This window comes from Cornus florida, unplaced genomic scaffold, assembly GCF_030987335.1.
Source record: "Cornus florida cultivar Cherokee Brave unplaced genomic scaffold, ASM3098733v1 CherokeeBrave_3.0.0_Hap2_Chr04, whole genome shotgun sequence".
NCBI lineage: Eukaryota > Viridiplantae > Streptophyta > Magnoliopsida > Cornales > Cornaceae > Cornus > Cornus florida.
This window is the reverse complement of record NW_026775574.1, coordinates 103,556,745-103,580,620: the sequence shown is the minus strand read 5'-3', so window position 1 is coordinate 103,580,620 and position 23,876 is coordinate 103,556,745. Positions and strand designations below refer to the sequence as shown.

The window sequence follows — 23,876 nt, the reverse complement described above, 5'->3', positions numbered from 1 at the left end:
AATCAATCAAATGAACAAAACAGTAGATTACATCTTTGGCCCGCACCCATTCACACGGTACAAAATCGTACTTAATTATTGTAGAATCATTTGACATAATGTTGCTTTAAAAAAAAAAAAAAAAAAAAATTTGACATAATGAAATTTGACCTAAATTAGAACATCGAAGTTAGAGCGAAAAAAAAAAAAAAAACAAAAAAAAAAAAAAGTTAGAGCAAACATTATTTTTTTTATAAATATTTTTGGTGGGTTTCTTTTCTACTCATGTAAAATAATGTCAAGAGAAAATTTTGTACCTCAATAAAGCAGTATCATAAGAATTACATATAATATTTTTCACACAAGTTATATAACTAAAAATTTAAACTCTATCGGTTTTAAATTAAACGTTCTTTTAGAGAATATAATTTTTTAAGAGAATGAGTTTTAATTTTTTTTTTTTTATTGTAGTAGTAGCGAAAAAAATATCAAGTAATTGATGTATTATTTATTAAATAAGTATGAATGCATCATTTATGTGACAGTATTTGTGTATATGTGTGACAGTGTGTGTTGGTGTTGGGGGCTGAGGAAGAGAAAATAGAGGGAGGAGAAGAAAAGAAATTGTTATGTGTATGAGGTTAGATAGGTCATTTCAGTATTTAAATTAATCAATAAAAGTCAAATGATAGAGTTACCCCACGTCACTTTCCGTCTTCCATCCACTTACCATTTTCTCTTATTTTTTTAAGAAAAAAAAGTAAAAAACTCTCTTTAATACTATCAAATTGACATAAAAAAAACTTTAACATGTGCCTGCCACCACATGAGGTGAACTGCGACCTACCAATATTTCTTGACCCTTCAACCACCGCACTCAACATGTTCCTGGACCCACCTCGGCCAAAATAATTGTCCCTACTTCATCCATTTCTTTTCTAGGATAGGATAAAGTATATTGGATTCCATCCAGATATTGCTAAATTAATACTCCCTCAACTTTATAAAAAGTGTTACGATTTTTCAAACATAACATTGTTTTTATAAAACAGAGAAAATATATATTATACAAGACCTGAGATTCAATTATTGAATCACCAATTCAGCAACTCCCACTTTTAGAGATAAAATTATATTATATATTATGCAGCTAGTGGTGTAGTATCTAGGAATTGTTTATTCACCAACTGCTTTGAATGGTTAGAAATGAAATGGCGCTAAGAAAAGAAACTACTGGCTAAAAATGTGTAAATATCAAATAAAATTAAATTAAAAAATAATAATTAACTACATATGAATTTCCATTGTCATACTCTCCTCTGTTCAATTCACATTTTCCAAACATACAAAATGGAGTTACAATTCGAATTCGCTGCGTATAAACAATTCCTTGAGGGGTATGTGTGAGTATTAGCCTGGAAAAAAAAATTAAAAAACAGAACTGCAATCCTATATATCTTAATCTGAGCAATCATAATCCGACCCAATTCTACTTATTACATTGAATCGAATAAGTACATTTGATCCAATAGAACGATTTCGTATCCAAACTAAAACAAATCCAACCCATTTCATGAATGATATATTAATATGTGATCAATTAACTAACCAACATATATCCCCTGCCTAGAGCATCGATTCAGTTCATAAATTTGTTACTTAAGATTCTTATTAGTTAGTTTTGTTTTTGTTTTTGTTTTGTTTTGTTTTTTATTTTTAAGATTTCACACTACTTAGTAGCTAGGTTATCATAGTATATAGGTTAGTATTTCATTAAGGAAAAAAATAATAATAATAATAACCTCAACCCTATTGCTGCAAATTTATTTTGATTAACAGAAAGGTTTTATTATTCCCTCCATTTGAACTTCAAACCTACATCACGTTTTTCAGAATCAACCACCAGAAAAGATTGTTGAAAATCGAGTGGTTCCGACATACGACAGTGAATCCGAGGCTCACATCCTAAAAACCAAAGAATAACAGCAAACACGATAGCTTTCACCTGAAAATTTAGCATCACACGTATCAGTTTATTCACAACAAGACTACAAGAGTGACAAGACAAAACAAAAAAAACTTTTATACATTGCCACAAAAATCATTTTCCAGAACAAAAATTTCGCTTTCAGTCACTCTATCTTGCGACATGACAAGCATTTTTAAATCCAAACTTCCCTAGCTACATTGCCACGAAAATCATTTTCCAGCAAAAATTTCGCTTGCAGTCTATCTTGCAACATGACAAGCATTTTTTGATCCAAACCTACATTGCCACAAAAATCATTTTACACCAAAAATTTCGCTTTCAGTCACTCTATCTTGCAACATGACAAGCATATTTAATCCAAACTTCCCTCTAATATGAATATGATTAACTATTAATTAACATATGAATATGATTTTTATTGATAAGAGATTAAGACTGAATTTCTAATCCGAACCTCCATTTAATATGTGATCAATGCAAGTAAATAATACAGAAATGTACCTGAGCCACGAAAACTAAAATTGCAATCAAGCGACACATGACTAGGTGGAAGAGAATGAAGCTCTTGAATGATTCGTGATTCTCATCAATGTATTTGATGATTTCCTGTCACGAGAAAATACAGAGAAATAGAGATCGAAACCTTAATGAGAGAATACAAATTCATGTACAAGAAGGATAAAAATAAAAGACTCTGCATTTGGAAGCAACTAGAGGAAAGAATACTTATTTTTGAAAAAATTCTCCTCAAAAAGCTGTTTAGTCTATGAACTAAAAAAAAAAAAAAAAAACTTATACTATATAATAGAAATTAATAGTGAAGTGATTCTTTTCTAGTGTTGCAACCAAACGCACCTTTATGTAAAGGGTATGAGAAAACATACTGACTCCCAGTCCATCCTAAAGAAAATTGTGACAATAACCCCAGCTTGGATTAACAGAAGTGAAAAGATGGAAATAATATACTTGGAAAACTGGTTAAGAATAACTTAATGAATGACTAAATAATTAACATTCAATATTGGAATTTCTATTTTTTCAATATAAAACAAACGGAGCCTTAAAGTTTCAAGTGTTTTCGAGAAAGAAAAAAAAAAAATTTGGTATGAGATACAAAGGTAGATAGATAGATAGATATAAACTCAATGGGAAGGATACTATGGCAAGAGTATAATTGCTGATGCAGTTTGCAACCATGTGGCCCGAAAGAGTGCTCAAACAGACAACAATTCCGACGACTAAACATGTGCTGATGAACCTGTTGATTACGAGAAACGACATCAATTTGATTTTCCATGCAACATTAACATATAATGAAATAAAAATTTTGATTATGCACATAGAACATCATGCATGTATTTGTAATCTCTCTGCTATTTTGGTCATAATATATCTATGTGTCTGTGTAACTTATAGAAGAACTTCATTGAAAGACCATTGTACTATTTTTCACTTCAGGCAGAAAGCAAGAACATGGCCTTAAACATTCCAGATGAAATTTTCCCCCGAACCAAACACTTATGGTTGAAAAATTCAGACATTTGAACCAAAAATAAAAGTCATTTAACCAAACTCAACAATCCAAGGATGGCCTAGAGAGACATCCATATTTCAGAATGAGTAAATGCTATTTAGGCCGATTACTCTAACCTATTTGTGTAGCGAACGGATTTCTATTAATCTGATGTAATGAATAAAACACAGACGCGGGTCTCTTTCACTACGCCAAAGGGATAGAAACCTTGGGTTGAGAAATAGGTTTGAAAATTCGGTCCAATGATAATTTACCTTCCGGAATTGGATACCAAGGGTGGTTTAGTTGTCACTGCACCAACTTAAATAAAAAACAATAGAGAGTGTGACATTGTAACTATGGTCATATAAGAGTTTTAATGAATTCACATGATTTTGGGACCATTGTACTATTATTCTATGTTATTCAATATGTACTATATTTTCATTTCAGGCACAAAGCAAGAACAACCCTATGAAGAGATACTGGTTAATAGAAATAAAATTGCAAGTTCAAAGCTGTATCATCAAATATAGGGGCAAATGGCTTGATTGAATCAGTATCATATAATGCTAAATATATATATCAGTATTATATAAACAGAGCAGTGTAAGAATAGCAGAGAATAATGATGTTAATGTGTTTGGTGTGTTTGTGTGTGTGTGAAAAAATGACAATATAAAGTTTTTCTCCTCATTTCTATTCACCTTCCTTCTTTCTCATTAAAGCCTCAAAATCCAACTAGAAGTGAAAAACATAAACAAACAAACAAAAAAATTCTATATAAACAAGTTTTGTTTATATAAAAATAAAATAAAAATACATGGAACAAATACAGTTACAACACAAATATCACCAAGATTGTAGCATAATAATAATATTTTGTCACCTTTTTAAATATAAGGCCAAGGGTTCAAGTGCCCATAAACACAAATGAAACTAACAATTGAAATGGGTGTGTGTGTGTGTGTATATATATATATATAGAGAGAGAGAGAGAGGATCTACTTCAAGTAATTAAAATTAGGCCTCCAAGAATATATAATAATACAAGCACAGACATGAATCATTTAAGGTTAGTTAAATAGCAACAGAAGTTGGAAAGGATCGATCCACATAAATTCATATTTAATCTGTAAATAATAAACTAATACTGAGAAGAGGAGAGAGAAAATCCACCATGGCCTTGGAATAGAAGCTGAAAAAGGCAACTGAGTGACACCTTCATCCCACTTCTTTAGCAGCCAAAGGGAGTATATGATCATCAAAATCCCACACAAATTGATTATCAGATTCAGTATCCTCATTGAGCTGTATAAGCAACCCCTGCTGCACCTCATCCTCGTTTTCCTCAAAATCTGCAATATATTATCTACCTTTTACAATAATCTGAAACATTCGTATACACACACACACACACACAAATATATATAAACAAATATATATATAGTCTTCTTTCACATACCCAACTACCCAAGTTAAAATTTAGTGTGTGTGTGTGTGTGTTTTTTTTGTCAGTGTAGAGAGAGAGACTAAACATGGGTTGATCTCATTGGCAGTCACCATTGCAAAAATTGCAAGACCAAAAAGAAAGAAAGAAAGAGAGATAGAGATTTGGTGGCTGAAGCGCCGGCCATGCTTTTGAATGTTAGATTGATATGATGTGAGAGATAAAATAATAATAATAATAATAACAATAATAAGAGACAGATGTGAGCAGACATGTGACACCTAACTTGAACTAACCTATAAACGATGAGGAATTGTAGCGGTAATATGGAAAGTATGTAATTGAACATGCTTCTGACTAAGGGGTTCAAATTATATTAGCATTAAATTATAAAGTCTCTAACTTGTGATATAATCCCTCATCTTGTGATTGTATATTATCATTATATAATGTTTTATATATATATATATATATATATTATCCACGTGCCACTAATCTATTTGTCCAATTGTGTATGTGTATTATCATTATATAATGCTATCTTATCCATGTGTTATGCTATTGTGCCACTGATCTATTTGTCCAACCATCACCAATGAGATCTCTCCACCTAGATTGAATGAAAATGACAAATGTATGATTTCAATATCATATAGGATGTCAACAGAGATTTCAAGTCTTACAGAATCTCTCAAACTATGTTTGATAACATAAAATTGATATATTCAAGTTGAAATTAGAGGGGAAAAAAAATAAAAAATAAAAATTCACAAAGATATTTTTTATTAAGCTCTTAATTTAACTTTTTTTCTTTATATGTTTGTGCATGTAAGCGACATGATTTGCAATCACGGTATAACAAACTCGAGAAAATATCGATGTAAATCTGTTAAACGGACCTTTTTATAGAAATGTGTAATGGTATTGGACCCTTGAAAAAGGGTTACGAACCAATTAATACGTTGCATATCGACCGATACGGCGAACCATAGTTAGATAAATTCTCTACATATATCTACATTACTAGGGGGAGGCTTTTGTTTGGGAAGCTGAACTACATATATGGTGTCTTAATGTAAGAAGTTAGATGCTTGCCCTTTAACTTAAAAATCTAAGTTATTGAGTAGTGTTGCATATCAATTCATTTATACTCATTTCATTTTTAATCTCGATCTTATACAACGTATGTGGTGTATAATTTATAATAAAAGTACCGTAAAACCTCTAGTGCAGATAGTTTGATCTCTAGTTCATGTCCCACTAGGGACATAATTGTGGATATGAAAATGTGTGTTTGCTTTTCCAATATAATGGGCTTTATATATCTGTTCAAATTTGGGCTTTAATTTTTTCAACCGGATTAAAGGGCCCTAGTTGAAATATTTTACGGGCTTAGAGTTGGGGCCATTAGAATACTCTGTGGACTTGGCCTGGGGTCAACTGATACCTTTTCTAAAATGATTGGCCCATATCTAAAATCTTTCAAAAGCCCCATAAATTCTCAAACTCACTCTAAAGAAAATTTTAATTTAATAGCCATATAACTAGGGGTGGTAAAATGAGCCAGAAATCATCAATCCGCTCATATTCGCTCACTTTTTAATGGTTATGGGTGAATCATATTTAGTTTGAGTGTCAAGATGGGTTGGGTAATTTTCAATCACTTAATTTGAAGGTCAAGATGGGTTATATATGGTTAACCATATTCAACTCATATTTCACCTATCACATGATAAACACGCAACACACATCTAGGTGCACGTTTTAATTTTAAGAGCTGAATTCATTAAGATTGTTTGTTATATACAAAAGTTGAAGTCTGAAAGTTGTACATATTACATTTTTGTCTTTAATATCTGATACTCATAACAGTTTTATATTTATAATATAAAAATATTAATAAAACAACCACATTCACTCAATGAAATATATCAATTTAATAATGAATATTAATGTCAAATATAATCATAAAAAAATATAAATTCAAACTTAAATAATTAACATTATTCAAGCAATACTCATTAAAAATGTGAATGCCTTAAAAATATTACATTAAACTAAACATATAAAATTTTAAACTCGAGAACTAAACAAGTCATTTGCAATTTGGTTATACAAATTAACCATAAACACTTGATCGGATTGCCTTTCTGTGGTGTGAATTTCAGAGGATGTCAAATTTTCAGCAATATTAGGTGGAGTCTCAAATTGCAAATCCTCAGTCTCATACTGTTCAAAAAGTTCATCCGTGGTGATAGTTTTTCGAAGGTAATTGTGAATAGCTGCACAAGCAATAACAATATTCCTTTGTACTTCAAATGTAGAAGGTGCCATCCTTTTCAAGATTAGAAAACGGGCCTTTAATACTCCAAATGTTCGTTCAATCACATTCCTTAGCTTGGCATGTGCATGGTTAAATAGCTCTTCTTTTGTTCTAGGACAGCCACCATTTCGAAAGTCGGCTAACCAATATCGTACATTACGATAAGGTACCATAAATTTTCGGGTGGGTGTGTATGCAGCATCACACAAATAATATTTATCTACAATGTAATATTTTTAAAATGGTTAATAAAGTGTATGATAAGTAAATATTAAAGAAAGTAATTATGTTATATTTGAAACACAATTCTTCTCTGAGAATAAAATTCTATTATATAAATAATTACATAATATTTATGTAGGGTATAAAAATGGTGTTAACAATATTAAACAAAATACGTGAAATTGAATAGAATTTTGTTATATAAATAATTATTTTCTATATATCGTGAATCAATATGAATATGAATGGTAACAGTTTAAAATATAAATAATTACATAATATTTATATAGGGTATAAAAATTGTGTTAACAAAATTAAAGAAAGTACGTGAAATTGAATAAAATTTTTATATAAATAATTATTTTCTATATAAAGTGAATCAATATGAATGGTAATAATTTAAAATATATTAGGTAGAATTATGTTTTTTATTTTTTTGGAATTTGTTCTATGTAATTCATTTTCATTAGCAACAACAAGCAATTAAATATATATGAATCAATTTAAATATAACCAAAAGGCTATTTGTCTGTTTAAAATATTATAGGTAAAATATTTTTCACGGATTTGTTTAATCATGTAAAAGTAACAAAAACTAATAATAAAATACAACTAACGAAATATATATAAAAGAGTTTTTCAAAGGAAATAACTCACCTTATTTTCAGACGCAGGGAGGAGTTTAAAGAAATTGTAGAGAGGCCCTAGAGAAATAGATAGATACCACCCTAAAAGAGTAGTCATTAAAAATTTATTTTTTAAACCCAATCAGTTATCGTGTTCTGCGATAAGCTATAAGCAACCTTTCCCACACTTAAAATTTTGACCTCTTTAAAGCGATAATTACCATATTAAGTGGCGTTCTAAAATTTTATCAAACTCGCTTATTTTTAAAAATCACTTACCGTCTTCTGCATTCAGCGCTGAACTATTCTATATTGCACTTAATTCATTTCTCTCTCTAAAATTCTCTCACTCACAATCATCTCTTTCTATATTTGTCTCTCATCCATCCCCTCTCTAAAAATTTATTCTAAAAAAAATAAATAATTAACATTTTTTTTTAAAAATTTTAAAAAATTAAAGAATAATTAAAAATAATTTTAAATAATTAAAAAAAATAATAATAAAATAAAAAAATTAAAACCTTTCGAAAAAAAAAATTAAAAATTAAAAATAATAATAATAATTTTTTTATAAAAAAAATTTAAAGACAAATTTAACGGCAACGCGAAGGAGGTGCATTTCAGGGGTGTACGGCGCCGCCGAGATTCGAGATCCGGGGTAGAAGCCGTGTGTGGTTGGGGACGTTCGACACGGCGGAGGAGGCGGCGAGGGCGTACGAAGCCGCCGCGAGGGAGTTTCGCGGCAACAAAGCCAGGACTAATTTCCCGGTGCTAGAGGAAGTGAGTGTGAGGAACGTTAACAACGGTGGTGGTGAGAAGATAAATGTGATGGTGAGTGTGAAGAAGAGTAGTTGTAATCAGAGTAGTACCGTGGAGTCGTTCGGGTTTTCGCCGGCGCTGATGGTTGATTCGTCGCCGTTGGATCTCAATCTCTCTCACGGCGCTGGAGCCGTAGCTCGATTTGGCTTCGCCGTGAGGTTTCCGTTTTTTTTATACCGTCTTCTAGTTAATTTTTTATTGGGTAAAATAAGTAACAACCTGAGGTTTGCTAACACTACACATAAATGAAATTTATCGGACAATAACACCTTTGAAGATTAAAAAATGAACGACGGCACCCATGCAACCAATTGGCATAAAAAATAACCAAATTACCCTTTAACCGTACAAGTTAATAAATTGAACTAATCTAGCTCGTGAACAATTTATGCATCTCTACCGAACTCGCCGCCGGCTTTCTCACTATCACTTTCGCCAACATCACCGGCTATTTTTTCCTCTCCGGTCTTGCTCAAGGCATGGAGACTCTCTGTTCACAAGCTTTCGGTGCCAAACGTCCAAAGCTTCTCTCTCTACACCTGCACTGATGGAGGAGAAAAGAGAGACCTCCTCAACGAAAACCACCAACAAAACCCAGTCCCGCAGTTCAGACTTCAGATCCATCTTTCTTGCTCACCGTCGCCGGTTTAGAACCTTGCTCGCCGATCTCCTCCTTGCACACCCATCACTGGAATTGTGACCGCAGATCACCAAGCCGTCATTGCCGATTCAGTTCCTCCACCTATTCGTTGACCCATCGGACACAGCTTCGCCGTCAACCATCGCGGATCTCTATCAGACAACCCAACAGAGATTGGCTAATTAATTTATTTGCTGAATCAATTTATTTATTATAGTTTTAGTTTCTTCAAGCTAGGCATTTAAAGTCTCAATTTCACACACATACGTGATTTTCTAACACTATTATTAAATGGAAACAAAAGTACAATGTTGTGAAAACATCAAACCGTCACAATGCAGCTGCATTTCTGCCCAATTTTCATTTTGCTTCGCCTTTTGAGCGCGTTAAACTCCTACGAATTTGGGAAATATTCCGAATTTTATACATGATATATATACTCCTTTAGCATACTCTGCAATTAACAAAGGATTTGATCTAAATTCCTACCTGCTCTGCAAATTTCCTTTTGTAGTTATCCGCATATCTATGTTGTCAAGCAGAGCCTAGAATCAGTGCCATTCAATTCTTCCACTTCTATAAATTACGACATTTATAAAGCCAATTGGATTTAGCACTTGTTTAAATTATTATCTTGACTAGAAGAAAACGAGAAAATTGTGAATTTGGTTTTGATAAATATTACATATGCCGGTCATTATTCTGATCCTCCCAATGAGTTTCTGCTCGAAGCCAAGCTGCTGTCTACCAAAAACACAGAACACAGCTACCACCACAAAATAGTCATTTGTGAAAATAAAATACTGAAAAATTTCATGGCTTAGAATATATCTCATAAGAATATATATATATATATATAACTCACTCAAAATTCTTCATCGATTAGCCACAAAATTCCCGAAGTCAATTCTATTTTCTTGAATGAACTCTTCTATTTTCTTCAGCTTCAACCCTCTCTTTCTCTCTCTAAAACTATTCTCTTTCTCTCTCTATATCGCTCTGTCAGCAATCCCTCCCTCTCTCTCCTTTTCCCATGCAGGGGCAATTACGTCCTTTTAACAGGTCTTTTTATTTATTTATTTATCATAAATCTGAATTTAATAGTAAGGGGCAATTTTGTCTTTTTATATGATTTAAGGCTTTGTTTGGATAGAATTTTTTAAAAGGGGTGTCATTGTTCCAAAAAGAGATTCTTTAAGCAAACCTCAGGAGTGTTGTTGTACTTTACCTTTTTTTATTTTTCAGTTTTTCCTTTTCTTCTGTTTTTTGAAATAAGGATAAGATTAGGTATCACAGATGTGTGGAAACTTCGGTGAATTTTTTTTTTAAAATAATTAAAAAAATTAAAAAAATAATAATTAATAAGTTTACGGGTCATAACGGTTGGCCCTGTCTATTTTTAATCCGTTCATTTTCAATTCGTTCTGAACGAATTAAATATGAATATTGACCCATATTAACCAGTTCATTGTTAACCCAAATCAAACCCAACCCGGCCATTTACCACCCCACATTTAACACCACACCCCCCCCCCCCCCCCCCCCCCCCCCCCCCCCAACTTAAACCAAAATTTTCCCTATTCTAATTCTAAAAGACTCGAATTCAATGGAGCCAAACATAGCCTTATTCCAAACACCAAAATTTAGATTTGAACTCCAAATCCCAAAAAGTGAACATTTTTGTTAATCACATTCGATCTCACTGTTTGCATTTATGGCTTCTCTCTCATCCTCTTTCCCAAAACCCATATCAGAAGCCTCACATTTTCGCTCGAATTTCACTGATCGCCCACCCAATTCACGTGTTGTTCAGCAAAATCTCTCATTTTCAGGGATTGGGTTCGTTGGACGACCTTTGAGAAACAAATGGGTTGTTAAAAGTTCAAACGAAACTGAAGCTTTGGTGGGTAAGTTTTCAAAATTGTCGATGGGTTGATTAATTATTGATCGTTTTCACTATGTTTTGGATGATGGGTTTGCTTTACTCTGTATAATCATTGGCCATAAGCATAAAATCTACCTTTTTCTTAGGTAGAAAAAAGATTATTTTTGTTCCTTTAGTTGTTTGGTTTGTAGTTAATATGCAGAACAATATGATTTTTTTTTTTATTTTTCATTTTCTTAGGGCTGTTGATTTTGGTTTTTTTTTTTTTTTACTATGTGAAACTTTGGTGTGGCAGATTCCAGTCAAATATCTGATCTCCCACTCCTAACTTACTCAGAGGTTCTCTCTCTCTCTCTCTCTCTATATATATATATATGCACAAAATATTATATATATGTGTGTGTGTGTGTGTGTGTGTATTTATTTATAAAAACACCAAATATGCTTCAATGCTTGCTTACACGTTGATTGATAGATGAGTGTGTGAACCTGTACATAATGTATGCTTTTGCAGTGTACAGAAGTAGATTGGTCTATTTAATATGGTGTTTATGTATTAAATGACTATTTGCTTTGTTAAGTGTTTATGCATTAGAAATCAATAAAAACTTGATTTACTGAAAAAACTGTTTGTATTCTAATTAAGGCTATTGAAAATTTGAGAAAATATCGAGAAAGCTGCAAAAGCAAGCAGTGCATTTTGGCTATGTATTCCAGCATTTTTGGTGGAATCACAAAGGATCCTGCAGCCATGGTGATCCCCATGGATGACCACATGGTCCATATCGGGCATGGTGTTTTTGATACTGCGGTAATTGTGGACGGGTTAGTGATTCTGGCCTCACAACAATGGCTATCTATTTTATTCGAATATTAAAACTACAATTTTTAGAGATATAACGTTGTTAATATCTATGCTGGTGTTTCGGATTCTATTTTGAGATGTTAAAAGCATTCGTTTGGTAAAAATTTCAAATCTTATTTAGTGCAGATATAATAATAATTTATGGATACTTTTTCTTGAGAAATGATGTGTTCCAATACCACCACATCTTTAGCTCGAAAAGTATCTCCTTCTCCTCTTAAATGGGAGGTCGAGGGTTCAAGTCCCCGTAGGGGTAATAATGGGTGTGTGTGAAGATGTATACCAACTTCATGAAGTGTTCAATGAGCTTCTTTGGTCCATAGCATTAGGAGAATAGCTCGGTTAGCAAATTTAACGAGATAAAGACTTGAGTAATATACTGAAATAGAATAGTGTCATCTAAAATTTCCTAAATTCTAGTGAAATTATGCAGACTTTAATTTATTTAAATTTGGCACTGTCTCGGAAAACTAGTGCTCCGTTTACTTTGAGCTTTTAACTTTTTTCATTGCAACTCATGTAACAACTGAAGCTCAAACTGCCTTTTCTTTTATTCTTTTCAATTTTTATTTTTCTTCAACTTCATAAAGTTTCCTGTTAAACTCCGATTATCTGTTATGTTTAAAAGCACATTATAGAGAGGGTGAGAGACAAAGGGAACTTAATGTTGCAAAACAACCAAGAGCCCATGGTAACTGAACTTGAGAGAATCCGAGTTAATTAATTGTTTTGCTACTGGAAAATTTAGGCTTTTATTTCCTAACATTACTTATTTTAGACAAGAAACAGGAATCAGTATAGGATTACTGCTTTGCAGGTCAATTACTAAAAGCACACTCTTTTCTATGTCCTTGGCATCCCAGATATCTCTACGAGTTGGACCAACACCTTGATCGTTTCCTAAGGTCAGCAACCATGGCCAGAATAGGAATCCCTTTTGGTAGGGAAAGCATAAGAAGAATACTCATACAAACTGTGAGCGTTTCCAAGTGTAGAAAAGGATCACTAAGATACTGGCTTTCGGCAGGACCTGGTGATCTCCAACTATCTCCATCTGGTTGTCATCGACCAGCTCTTTACGCTATTGTCATCCAAGATCAATCACCACCCAATCAAAAGGGTGTCAAAGTAGTAACTTCATCAATCCCAATAAAACCTCCACAATTTGCTGTCATGAAGAGTGTGAATTACCTTCCAAATGTGCTCTCAAAGATGGAAGCTGAAGATAATGATGGGTATGCAGCGATTTGGTTGGACAGTGATGGATTCATTGCTGAAGGGCCTAACATGAATATGGCTTTTGTTACGAAGGAGAAGTAACTTCTGATGCCCCATTTTGACAAAATTCTCGGTGGGTGTACAGCTAGGAGAGTTTTGATTCTTGCAGAGGGTCTAGTGAGGGAGGGGAAGCTTCGGGGAATAAGAGTAGGAAATGTGACTGTGGATGAAGGGAAAAAGGCGGATGAAATGATGTTGATTTGCAGCAGTGTTCTTGTCCGTTCAGTTGTGCAGTGGAATGAGCAGGTTATTGGCGATGGTAAGAACTCTGCAATCCATTATGCATTTGATCTGTTTGACATTATTATGGAGCTTACAAGACTCATGAATCAATTGAAATGCATGAAACATGGTTTATGCAAATTGAAAATTTTGATTTCTGATTGAACGGTTGAGATTTTTTTGAAACACTCACCGTGAACTATGAAGAAATTAGAAATGACTTCCAAAAATTGAATATAATAGGAGAATTGGCTCGTAATAGAAAAGAATAGAGAAATAGATTTCATATGGCCAACCCTATTTCTATGGGACCAAGGCAAGGCAAGCCTGCTCTTGTTTAAGGGTCTGGTTTCACTGCATGCGTTTTTTGCATTAATTGCACAATGAGGTATAATTGGTACAATATTTTTCTGAAAACAAAATTCTGCCATATTTTAGTATCTGACAATCTTTCTTGGACCGTTAGAACTTCAAAGTTATGGACATAAGGCGTTTTCCATTATAAGTCACAGGATCCTGCATCTAGTGTGGATAGAACTTTATTTTTTGCCTCTCATCATGTGCTGTTGAGGGGAAGCAACACAGTGTCGGAACCTCCTATTGTATTTATTTGTGTTTGGCGAATGTGTTAAAATCACATGATAATAGAGTGCTTATTGGTAAATTTAGGGGATACTGTAATAAATGTTTTGTATGATTTTTAAAGCTCACTTCAACTTCATAAGTGAGATATATTGAAGCAAATTTGAAAAAAAGAAAAAGAAAAAAAGAAAGAAAATAGAAAAAAATGAAAAACCTTAAACCTCAAGCCTTGAACCCTAAACCCTAAGTGCCTATCCACTATCGGAAATTGTATTGGGCTTGCTGAATTCGTGTTTTCGTGTCTTTGCACTATATAATCACCTTTCACCTTTCCACGTTTGAGATGCATCTAAACAATATGTTTGTGATCATTATATGGCTATTCAAAGTTGTTTCTAAACTTATCCTAGATTTCTTGTTTTTCTCAATTCCATGATCTGTCTTACATGTTGATAGTGTTGGGACTGTAGAAATAATGTGAATGTATGACCTGCTTGTAGATAATTTGCAATGCTTGTTCCTTTTTAGGCAAAGAAGGTCCTGTGACTCGGGCTCTCTTAAATCTCATTGTTGAGGATAGGAAATCTGGCCCACCGACCGTTCGAATTCCTGTTCCTTACTAAGCCACTTACTTCCCTTGGTGTGGTGTGATCAGGACTTTAAGAAGCCTGGAAGTTGATCTAAAGCTGTTCCATACTTGTATGCTTAGGAGCTCAAGGGAGTTCCGTAACCGAAAAATGTAAGTTAATCTGATCATTGTAACATTCTTACCTTGTTGTTAGTCATCTCGGGTTTGTAAAAAACTGCGAATCTGTATGAAAAGGCAGGTTAAAACTGATGTTTTTTTATGAAATCAATGAACTACTAACCGTTTTATTTGAGTGAAAGAAAGAAGGTGATGATGACATTCATTGCAATTACAACTGAATGCTTTTCTCAAAATCTCCAAAATGAGCATATGTTACTAAAAACATGGTTTAGGCATCATTTCATTGCACCTAGGACAGTGGGAAAAAAAAAGGGGAAGAAATTTAACCTAATGTTGGTGCAGGTTGCTCTCAAGAGTGGATTGAATACATTCTTATCCTTTTCTACTCTGTTTTGCAGGCAATCATACTCAAGATTATTATTAGAAAAAGCACATACATTTATAATTTGAGGTTTTAGTGAATCATTTTTTGAGCTTCCATGTTACATGAAAAGATGCATAATTTTGAACCTTAATCTATTGAACAAGGGTACACACGAGTGCACGCATGCATCTATTCGCATTCTAATCTGTTGGATAACATGAAAGTAGAGAAGTGACCGAGGGCTTTATCCCAGTGGTACTTTCTCAATCTAAAGTGGGAAATCAACAGTTCAAGTTTTCGTAGGGAAAAAATGATTACCGAGGGCTTTATCTTAGTGGTACTTTCTCAATTCAAAGAAGAAAATCAACTGTTCAAGTTCTCGGAGGGAAAAAATGATTGTGAGAGTGTGAGCCTCAAACTAATTAAAGTTTTAATGCGTGTCCCGCATAAAGTGATAAGTTCATTTGATTGAAAATTTTAACCCCTTTTGAGTACAGCTATTATTTCAAATGACATTTTATTATCAAATAGCCGTCGCAATACAAAACTGATTGAAGGATCTCAACTGATGTACCAAATTAGTTTTAAATTTTTTTTTAAAAAAAAATGTGATGTACCATATCAATTTTAGAACCAATATTAAAGAAACTAATACTAGAAAGGCAATTTTTTTTTTTGGTTACATGAAAGGCTGAGCATTATTATTTAATTTGTCATAATTTCTTACTCTTTAAACAAAGATGATCTTATAGCTCGGTTTATTGTCTGGATCTAATTCTATAGGAATTATATATGGTCCCACCACAATCCAAGAAGACACTACCACGTTGTCCAACAAGTAAAAGAAGCAAGGCTAATGCATTCTGACGAGGAATCTGTTTTTTTCAATGTACTCATTAATCGTGAACCTTTAGGCTATGTTTGGCTGTACAAGAGAAAGAAGAAAAGAAAGGAAACCATAACAATAGTTTTTAATAAACATTTATTATAACTATATTAAACAATTTATTCGCAATTTTTTATTTTCCCATTTTCAGCTTGTTTTTTATTTCTAAAGTATATTCAAGGAGAATAATGCTATTTTGAAAAGCATTCGTATTAAAAAAAAAATTATTTTCAAGTAAAAGAGTTTCTAAGCTGAAATTCTTTCATTTTTTTTTCTCCAGAAAACAGTTTTATTTTCAATAATTTGGTTAATCTATTTATTTTGTGTCACGGCACAAAATAAAAAAAAATAAAAAAAAGATATCCTACAAGGCTACATAACTTGGTTGGTGAATTTTCCAAAAAAAAAAAAAAAACAGATAAAAAAAATAAATAAAAAACTACTTTCTAAAACGATACAAACAGCCCTTACAACGAAATGTTCTAAACTGTTTTTTACAAGTCCTGTTCTCTTTTGTTTTGACCTGTTTCGACCTTCGAATCTTATGTGCAATTTGATTAAAAAAACGCAAAGTGAACCTTCTTCATTGAGCTTCCCGAAAATAAAATAAAAAAATTGAATCTCATTGTTTCAAGGAACCCTGTGTTTTCATCGATGATGACTTCTCTCTCATCTCTCCCAAAACCCATCTCAGAAACCTCAAAATTTCCCTCGAATTTCAGTGATCGCCCACCCAATTCACATGTTGTTCAGCAAAATCTCTCATTTTCAGGACTTGGGTCTCCGAGTTTTCGAATTGGTTTCGTTGGACGATCTTTGAGAAACAACAAATGGATTGTCAAAAGTTCAAATGAAACTGAAGCTTTGGTCGGTTAGTTTTCAAATATTTTGATCATGCTGATTAATAGTCGACCCCTTTTCACTATTTTTTTGGATGATTGGTTTGCTTTACTCTGTTTGATCTTTAGCCATAAGTGTGTGTGTGTGTGTGTATATATATATATTTGTATATTTTCATTTAGTTGTTTGGTTTTTGGTTAATATGCAGAACAATATGATCAAAATGATATTTTTATTTTATTTTGTTTTCATTGGGCTGTCGATTTTGGTTTTTATTTTTATTTTTATTTATTTAACTAAATGAAACTTTGGTTTGGCAGATTCTAGTCAGATATGTGATCTCCCACTCTTGACTTGCTCAGAGGTTCATTCTCTCTGTCTCTCTCTCTCTCTCTCTCTCTCTATATATATATATATGCACAAATGTATAAATATCTACATATATGTGTATTTGTTTATAAAAACACCACATATGCTTTAATACCTGCTTCCATGTTGATTCAGGGGCGGAGCCAGAAGTATTCATTTGGGGCCAAATTACTAATATCAAACTAAAATTTAAAAATAAAATAGAATAATTATAACGAATTTTCTTTTAATGCATTTCTAGTGTATTTTCTTAAGAGAATATTTATAATTGATATGAGAATTAAAAATGGAGAGAAAAACAATTTTAAAACCGATAAATGAGGTTTTTTCTCTCTCTTTAATTCAACAAATAATATATGTGTGTGTGTGTGTATATATATGAATAGAGTACTAATTTGTTGTATCAAGGATTACAATATTAATTAACACTTTTTTTTATTAGATTTGAAAACAAATCTAAAAAGGTTCATTGGACTTTTTGCGGGCCACAATACAAAATGACCATTAATAACCATATATTGAATGCTTCTATTTAATTTAGTGTTTATGTATTAAATGACTACTTGCTTTGTTAAGTGTTATGCTTTAGAAATCAATGGAAGTCCTGAGTTAATGATAAATTTGTTGATACTGTGTTGTTTGTATTCTAATTAAGGCTATTGAAAGGTTGAGAAAATGTCGAGAAAGCTACAAAAGCAAGCAGTGTTTTTTGGCTATGTATTCCAGCAGTTTTGGTGGAATCACAACGGATCCCGCGGCCATGTTGATCCCCATGGATGACCACATGGTCCATAGAGGGCATGGTGTTTTCGATACTGCCGCAATTATGGACGGGTTAGTGATTTCTTGGCCTCATAAAAAAGGCTATCCATTTTATTTGAATATTAAAACTACATTTTTGGGTGGCATAATGTTAATATCTATGCTGGTGTTTCGGATTCATATGATGGTTTTAATAGATAGAAACAGATTTCTATTTTGATATGTTGAAAGAATTCATTTGGTAAAAGTTTCAAATCTTATTTATCGTAGATATAATTATACTTTACGGATGCCTCTTCTTGAGAAAATATGTTTACCAATAGCACCGAACCTTTAGCTCAAGTAGTATCTCCTCCTCCTCTTATATGGGAGGTTGAGGATTCAAGTCCCCGTAGGGGTAATAGTGGGTGTGTGTGTGCATATTTTACCTACCCAAATAAATAAATGAATAAATAAATAAAAGAAAGTAAGGAAAAAGATGTATACCAATACTTCATGAAGCAATCAATGGGCTTCTTTGGTCCATAGCATTAGAAAATAGCTCTGTTAGCAAACCTAATGAGATAAAGACTTGAATGATATACTGAAATAGAATAGTACCTATCTAAAATTTCCTAAATTCTTGTCAAATTAGATAGAATTAAATTTATTTAAAATTGACTTTTTCAAAGCAAACTAGTGCTCCTTTTACTGGGCTTGCAACTCATGTAACGACTGAAGTTCAAGCTGCATTTTTCTTTATTATTTTTTATCTCTTTTTCTTCAATTTCACAAAGTTTTCTGATAAAGTCTGATTCTCTATTACAGTGTGTTTTAAAGCATGTATCACTGAGAGACAATAGGGAACTTAATGTTGCAAAACCACAAAGAACCCAAGGAAACTACACTTGAGAGCATCCAAGATAATTAATTTTCTAGCTGCTAGACAAGTTAGTTTTGTATTTCCTTAGATTGCTTTTCCTTTTTTAAAGACAAGAAACAGGAAACGGTATCAGATTACTGCTTTTCAGGCCAATTACTAAATGAACACTCTTTTCTATGCCCTGGACATCCCAGATATCTCTACGAGTTGGACCAACACCTTGATCGCTTCCTAAGGTCTGCAACCATGGCCAAAATAGGAATCCCTTTTGGTAGGGAAAGCATAAGAAGAATACTCATAAAAACCGTGAGTGTTTCCAAGTGTAAAAAAGGATCACTAAGATACTGGCTTTCAGCAGGACCTGGTGATTTCCAACTATCTCCATCTGGCTGTCATCAACCAGCTCTTTATGCTATTGTCATCAAAGATCAATCAGCATCCAATCAAAAGGGGGTCAAAGTAGTAACTTCATCAATCCCAATAAAGCCTCCACAATTTGCTGCCATGAAGAGTGTGAATTACCTTCCAAATGTGCTCTCAAAGATGGAAGCTGAAGAAAATGGTGGGTATGCAGCGATTTGGTTGGACGGTGATGGGTTCATTGCTGAAGGGCCTAACATGAATGTGGCTTTTGTTACAAAGGAGAAGGAACTTCTGATGCCCCATTTTGATAAAATTCTTAGTGGGTGTACAGCTAAGAGAGTTTTGATTCTTGCGGAGAGCCTGGTGAAGGAGGGGAAGCTTCGGGGAATAAGAGTCGGAAATGTGACTGTGGATGAAGGGAAAAAGGCGGATGAGATGATGTTGATTGGCAGTGGAGTTCTTGTTCATTCAGTTGTACAGTGGGATGAGCAGGTTATTGGGGATGGTAAGAACTTCTCTGCAATCCGTTATGCATCCCTCGAAATAGTATGTTTAATATATATATATATATATATATATATATATGCCTGCTAATAAATACATTTGATATTATTATGGAACTTACAAGACTATTGAATCAGTATATAGAAGTGCATGAGACATGCTTTATGCCAAATGAATAAATTAGTTTATTATATAACTGTTAGGATTTTCTTAAAATACATGCACAAGCTCACTCTGGACTGTGAAGAAGTTAGAAATGACTTTAAATTTTTTAATATAAAAGGAGAATTGGCTCGTAATAGAAAAGAATGGAGAAATAGATTTCCTATATCACTGACTCCATTTCTATGGGACAAAGGCAAGGATGGTGAGGACGACATAGGAAAGCCTTCTCATGTTTAAGCATTTGGTTTTCAGTGCATAATTTTTTTGCATTAATTGGTGCGATGTTTTACGGAAAACAAAATTCTGCCATATATTAGTAGCAGACAAGCTTTCATAGGCTGTTAGAATTTGTAAGTTATGGACAGAAAACATTTTCTGTAAAAGCCACAGGATCCTGCATCTAGTGTGAATAATATTTATTTTTTTTGTCAGGTCTAGAGGAAGAGACAGAGTGTTGGAACTCAGAACCTCCTATTGTATTTATTTAAGTTTGGTGAATGTGTTAAAATCACATGCTAGAAGAGTCCTTATTGGTAAATTTGGGGGGTACGGTCTTCTAATAAAAGATTAAAGCTCACTCCAACTTTATAACTTGGGGAAATAGTGAAGCAAATTTTGGAAAAAAAATCCCTTAAACCAAAAACCCTAAACCTTAAGTGCCTATCCATGATCAGAAATGTAGGAAATACATTAGGCTTGCTGCATTCATGTTTCCACCCTTGAGTTGCATCTAAACAATATGTGTGACCATCTAAGTCTTTTTTTTTTTTTTTTGTTCCTCAGTAAGTATTCTTTCTTTAACTTGTTTCTAAACTTATTCTTGATTTCTTGTTTTTCTCATTTCCATGATCATGCTTTTGTCTTACATTCGTGGTAGTGTGAAAATAACGTGAATATATGACCGTTTGTAGATAATTTGCAATACTTGTTCCTTTGTAGGCAAAGAAGGTCCTGTGACTCAGGCACTCTTAAATCTCATTGTCGAGGACATGAAATCCGGCCCACCCACCGTCCGAATTCCTGTTCCTTACTAAGCCACTTTGCTTCCCTTGGTGCGGCGTGATCATGACTTTAAGAAGCCTGAAAGTTGTTCTAAAGCTGTTTCATACTTGTATGAAGCTCAAGGGAAGTCCTATACGAAAACGTAAGTTAATCCGAACATTTTGACATTCTTACCTTCGTATTAGTCATCTCAACTTTGAATAACTGCTCATCTGTATGAAAAGGCAGGTTAAAACTGATGTTATTTATGAAATCAATGAACTACTCTTTTTATTTGAGTAAATAAAGGTGGTGATGATAACATTCATTGCAATTACAGCTGAATGTTTTTATCTAAATCTCCAAAATGATCTTTTTTAACTTCTTCGAATCTCCAAAATGATCTTTTTTAACTTCTTCGAGGGAGCAAATTGTAACTGCCTCTTACGCATGATTGTAATACACAAAACACACACACACATATATATAATTCAAGGTTTTAGTGAATCATTCTTTTGCACTTTCATGTTAGATGAAAAGAAAAGGTGACTGAAAAACCCCTTATGATAGACTCTTACGAACCTCTTTTGCCTAAAAAGCAAAGGGGTAATATTTGTCCATGCAAATAAAAGTTTTAATGCTTGCTTTGCATAGAGTGATAAGTTCATTTGATTGAAAATTTTAACCCTTTTTGAGTAAAAACCATTTTCCAAGTGTTATTTAAATTGTATCATTGCATACAATTAGATTTTTTAGGTTTTATTAGACTTAATTGAGTTATTAAACAATCCTAAGATTTCAAAATAGATTGGTTGAAATTTACCATAATTCAACTTTAGAAATTTTTTTGATTAATTTCATTAAATGGAAGGGGAATACCTAGTATGCCTGTGATTTTTAGGGATTTTTACACATACGTGAACTTATGCAGCCATATTAACCATTTCATGTAGTCAAGGTCTTGAAATTTCAAAAAATGAGGTTGATTGAATTGCTATGTCGAAATGAACTTTTACTGTTCATTATATTTTGTTATCTAAAATACCCCTGTTTGAATCAAATTACTTCACTACCCCAAATTACTTGTCTCCGTCTTATGGCCCAGAAAATCCCGTGGACAAATTTGATTTATGGTGGTGGTGGATCGACAGATTTTTTCACCGATGGCGGTGGCGGAGATGGTCTCTTGAGGTTGCGTTCTTTGTAGTGATTGAGGGACTTAAGACTGGTGGTGGTGGTGACGGCGGCAGCGAATAGGAGGTTTGACTTCTCCAACAAATTAATGGAGCCATGAGTTTGGAGTGAGAACGGACAAGTAAAACAAAACCCATTATAGATTCGCAATTCAAAATATATATACTATATATAAAAACATTACAGATTCACAAATTAATCAAACCCATTAGGGATTCACAATTCAAAAAAAAAAAAACATTACAAATTCAACACCCACCACTATCAAAACCGAGATCAAGAAGCTCAATTCCACCTTCAAAATCTCAAATTCAACCAAACCCAGCTCGTTTCTCACCAAGAAGTCCTCAAATCTGAAACAAACCAACCACCCCCAAGAACAAGACAACCAATAGGCGAGATGAAGTGTTTATGTTAATTTGTCTGTTGAAGAAATGAAATGGGGTAGTGAAGTAATTTGATTCAAACAGTATTAGAGTATTTTAAACAACAAAGTATAATGAACCGTAAAAGTTCATATCTACATCAACAATTCAGTCAATTGATGAAATTCAAAATAAATTTTAATGGTTATTCTTATAATATTTTAGGATTTTTAATTTAAATTTTATATTTTAACATGTTATTTTTGCCCTATTTTTAGGGTCCACTTGCTGTCGAAAACATTGTCGATAGATGTGTGCTTCGTTAGTGGCCACCCGCCAAAATAACGAACACTATCTATGAATCCGGCGCTGGGAAGAAAGCTCTTTCTGCCTCTGCTTGTGGGGGAAGATAATAGAACAACTTTTATTCAGATCCTACAGAAATTATTTTGCTCTCTTTTACTTATTTTTTCGAGGCAGTTGTGAATATTCTACCTTACAATCAGCATTTTAGTTTGCCTTTTATTAGTTTCCTCCCCTATCCCATTTACTCTATTTTTTTTTGACAAATCAATTACAGTCAGCATTTCTGTGAGCGCCACAAAAGTATGCTACTTTATTATATATGAAAAAATCATGTAAAAAGGGTGTGGCGATCCATTCATACTAACTCCATTAAATTGTACAAAATCCATCCTCATACCAAGTGCATTAAAATGTAAAAAAAATTATAGTATCCCATTTACCTGCAACTAAAAAAGAAAAAGTCAAAACATTTTTTTTTTTTTTTTTAATCTCCATGCTCAGTTAAACTTTCGAAGAACATTTGCTACATAAAAATAAAAGGAAAAAAAAGTAAAAGAACAAGTGTGCGAAAATACAGAAGATTTCCTTTAAGATCAAACAATTCTATCGAATTAAGTATGATTGTATGTGTGATGGCATATACTACATCAAGAATATCAATGAACCAGCCTACAATTTCCCTTTCTTTCATTTTGCACCCTTCGAACTTTGAGGAGCTGGATTTTGTCGAACAAGAAGAGAATCAATCAGTTGATTTTTTTTTTTACATTATTTTAGTTTTGTAATGAAAAGTAGAGGGTTTTGGCTGGTCG

General features: G+C 33.0%; 2 protein-coding genes and 1 pseudogene across 5 annotated transcripts; 2 read left to right on the top strand and 1 right to left on the bottom strand.

Annotated features, from left to right (window-relative positions):
- Positions 1-1,407: 1,407 nt before the first annotated feature.
- On the bottom strand, positions 1,408-5,352 carry LOC132304380 (tetraspanin-19-like). 3 transcript variants are annotated; one of them, XM_059802034.1, is made up of 6 exons: positions 5,229-5,352; positions 4,662-4,840; positions 3,128-3,227; positions 2,854-2,934; positions 2,471-2,575; positions 1,408-1,984 (listed from the first exon to the last, which is right to left on the bottom strand). In XM_059802034.1, exons 2-6 carry the CDS (start codon positions 4,820-4,822, stop codon positions 1,829-1,831), a joined length of 603 nt encoding a protein of 200 aa, XP_059658017.1. In that variant the 5' UTR covers positions 4,823-4,840; positions 5,229-5,352; the 3' UTR covers positions 1,408-1,828. The 3 variants fall into 3 exon arrangements, with proteins under 3 accessions (XP_059658017.1, XP_059658015.1, XP_059658016.1); XM_059802032.1 differs by lacking the exon at positions 5,229-5,352 and adding an exon at positions 4,948-5,210; XM_059802033.1 differs by lacking the exon at positions 5,229-5,352 and having other exon boundaries at positions 4,662-5,210.
- Positions 5,353-11,144: 5,792 nt separating this feature from the next.
- LOC132304379 (D-amino-acid transaminase, chloroplastic-like) lies at positions 11,145-15,247 on the top strand (annotated as a pseudogene).
- A 1,426-nt stretch (positions 15,248-16,673) lies between these two features.
- Positions 16,674-23,320, top strand: LOC132304378 (D-amino-acid transaminase, chloroplastic-like). Of its 2 annotated transcripts, XR_009481585.1 has the most exons (6): positions 16,674-17,224; positions 17,514-17,557; positions 18,218-18,396; positions 19,381-20,054; positions 21,158-21,362; positions 23,037-23,320. XR_009481585.1 is itself a non-coding variant. In XM_059802031.1 (5 exons), exons 1-5 carry the CDS (start codon positions 17,008-17,010, stop codon positions 21,250-21,252), a joined length of 1,209 nt encoding a protein of 402 aa, XP_059658014.1. In that variant the 5' UTR covers positions 16,674-17,007; the 3' UTR covers positions 21,253-21,507. The 2 variants fall into 2 exon arrangements, 1 of the variants encoding a protein (XP_059658014.1); XM_059802031.1 differs by lacking the exon at positions 23,037-23,320 and having other exon boundaries at positions 21,158-21,507.
- Positions 23,321-23,876: the final 556 nt, after the last annotated feature.

What these genes read in the sequence shown, in the direction of transcription:
- LOC132304380 (XM_059802032.1), bottom strand. Translation starts at nt 5,022, where the DNA reads ATGTTTAGTCTCTCTCTCTACACTGACAAAAAAAACACACACACACAC. An exon ending in ATTTTAACTTGGGTAGTTGG is followed by an intron (nt 4,841 to 4,947) that starts GTATGTGAAAGA and finishes AATATATTGCAG; the next exon opens with ATTTTGAGGAAAACGAGGAT. An exon ending in GCTTCTATTCCAAGGCCATG is followed by an intron (nt 3,228 to 4,661) that starts GTGGATTTTCTC and finishes CGTAATCAACAG; the next exon opens with GTTCATCAGCACATGTTTAG.
- LOC132304378 (XM_059802031.1), top strand. Translation starts at nt 17,008, where the DNA reads ATGATGACTTCTCTCTCATCTCTCCCAAAACCCATCTCAGAAACCTCA. An exon ending in TGAAACTGAAGCTTTGGTCG is followed by an intron (nt 17,225 to 17,513) that starts GTTAGTTTTCAA and finishes TTGGTTTGGCAG; the next exon opens with ATTCTAGTCAGATATGTGAT. An exon ending in TGAGCAGGTTATTGGGGATG is followed by an intron (nt 20,055 to 21,157) that starts GTAAGAACTTCT and finishes GTTCCTTTGTAG; the next exon opens with GCAAAGAAGGTCCTGTGACT.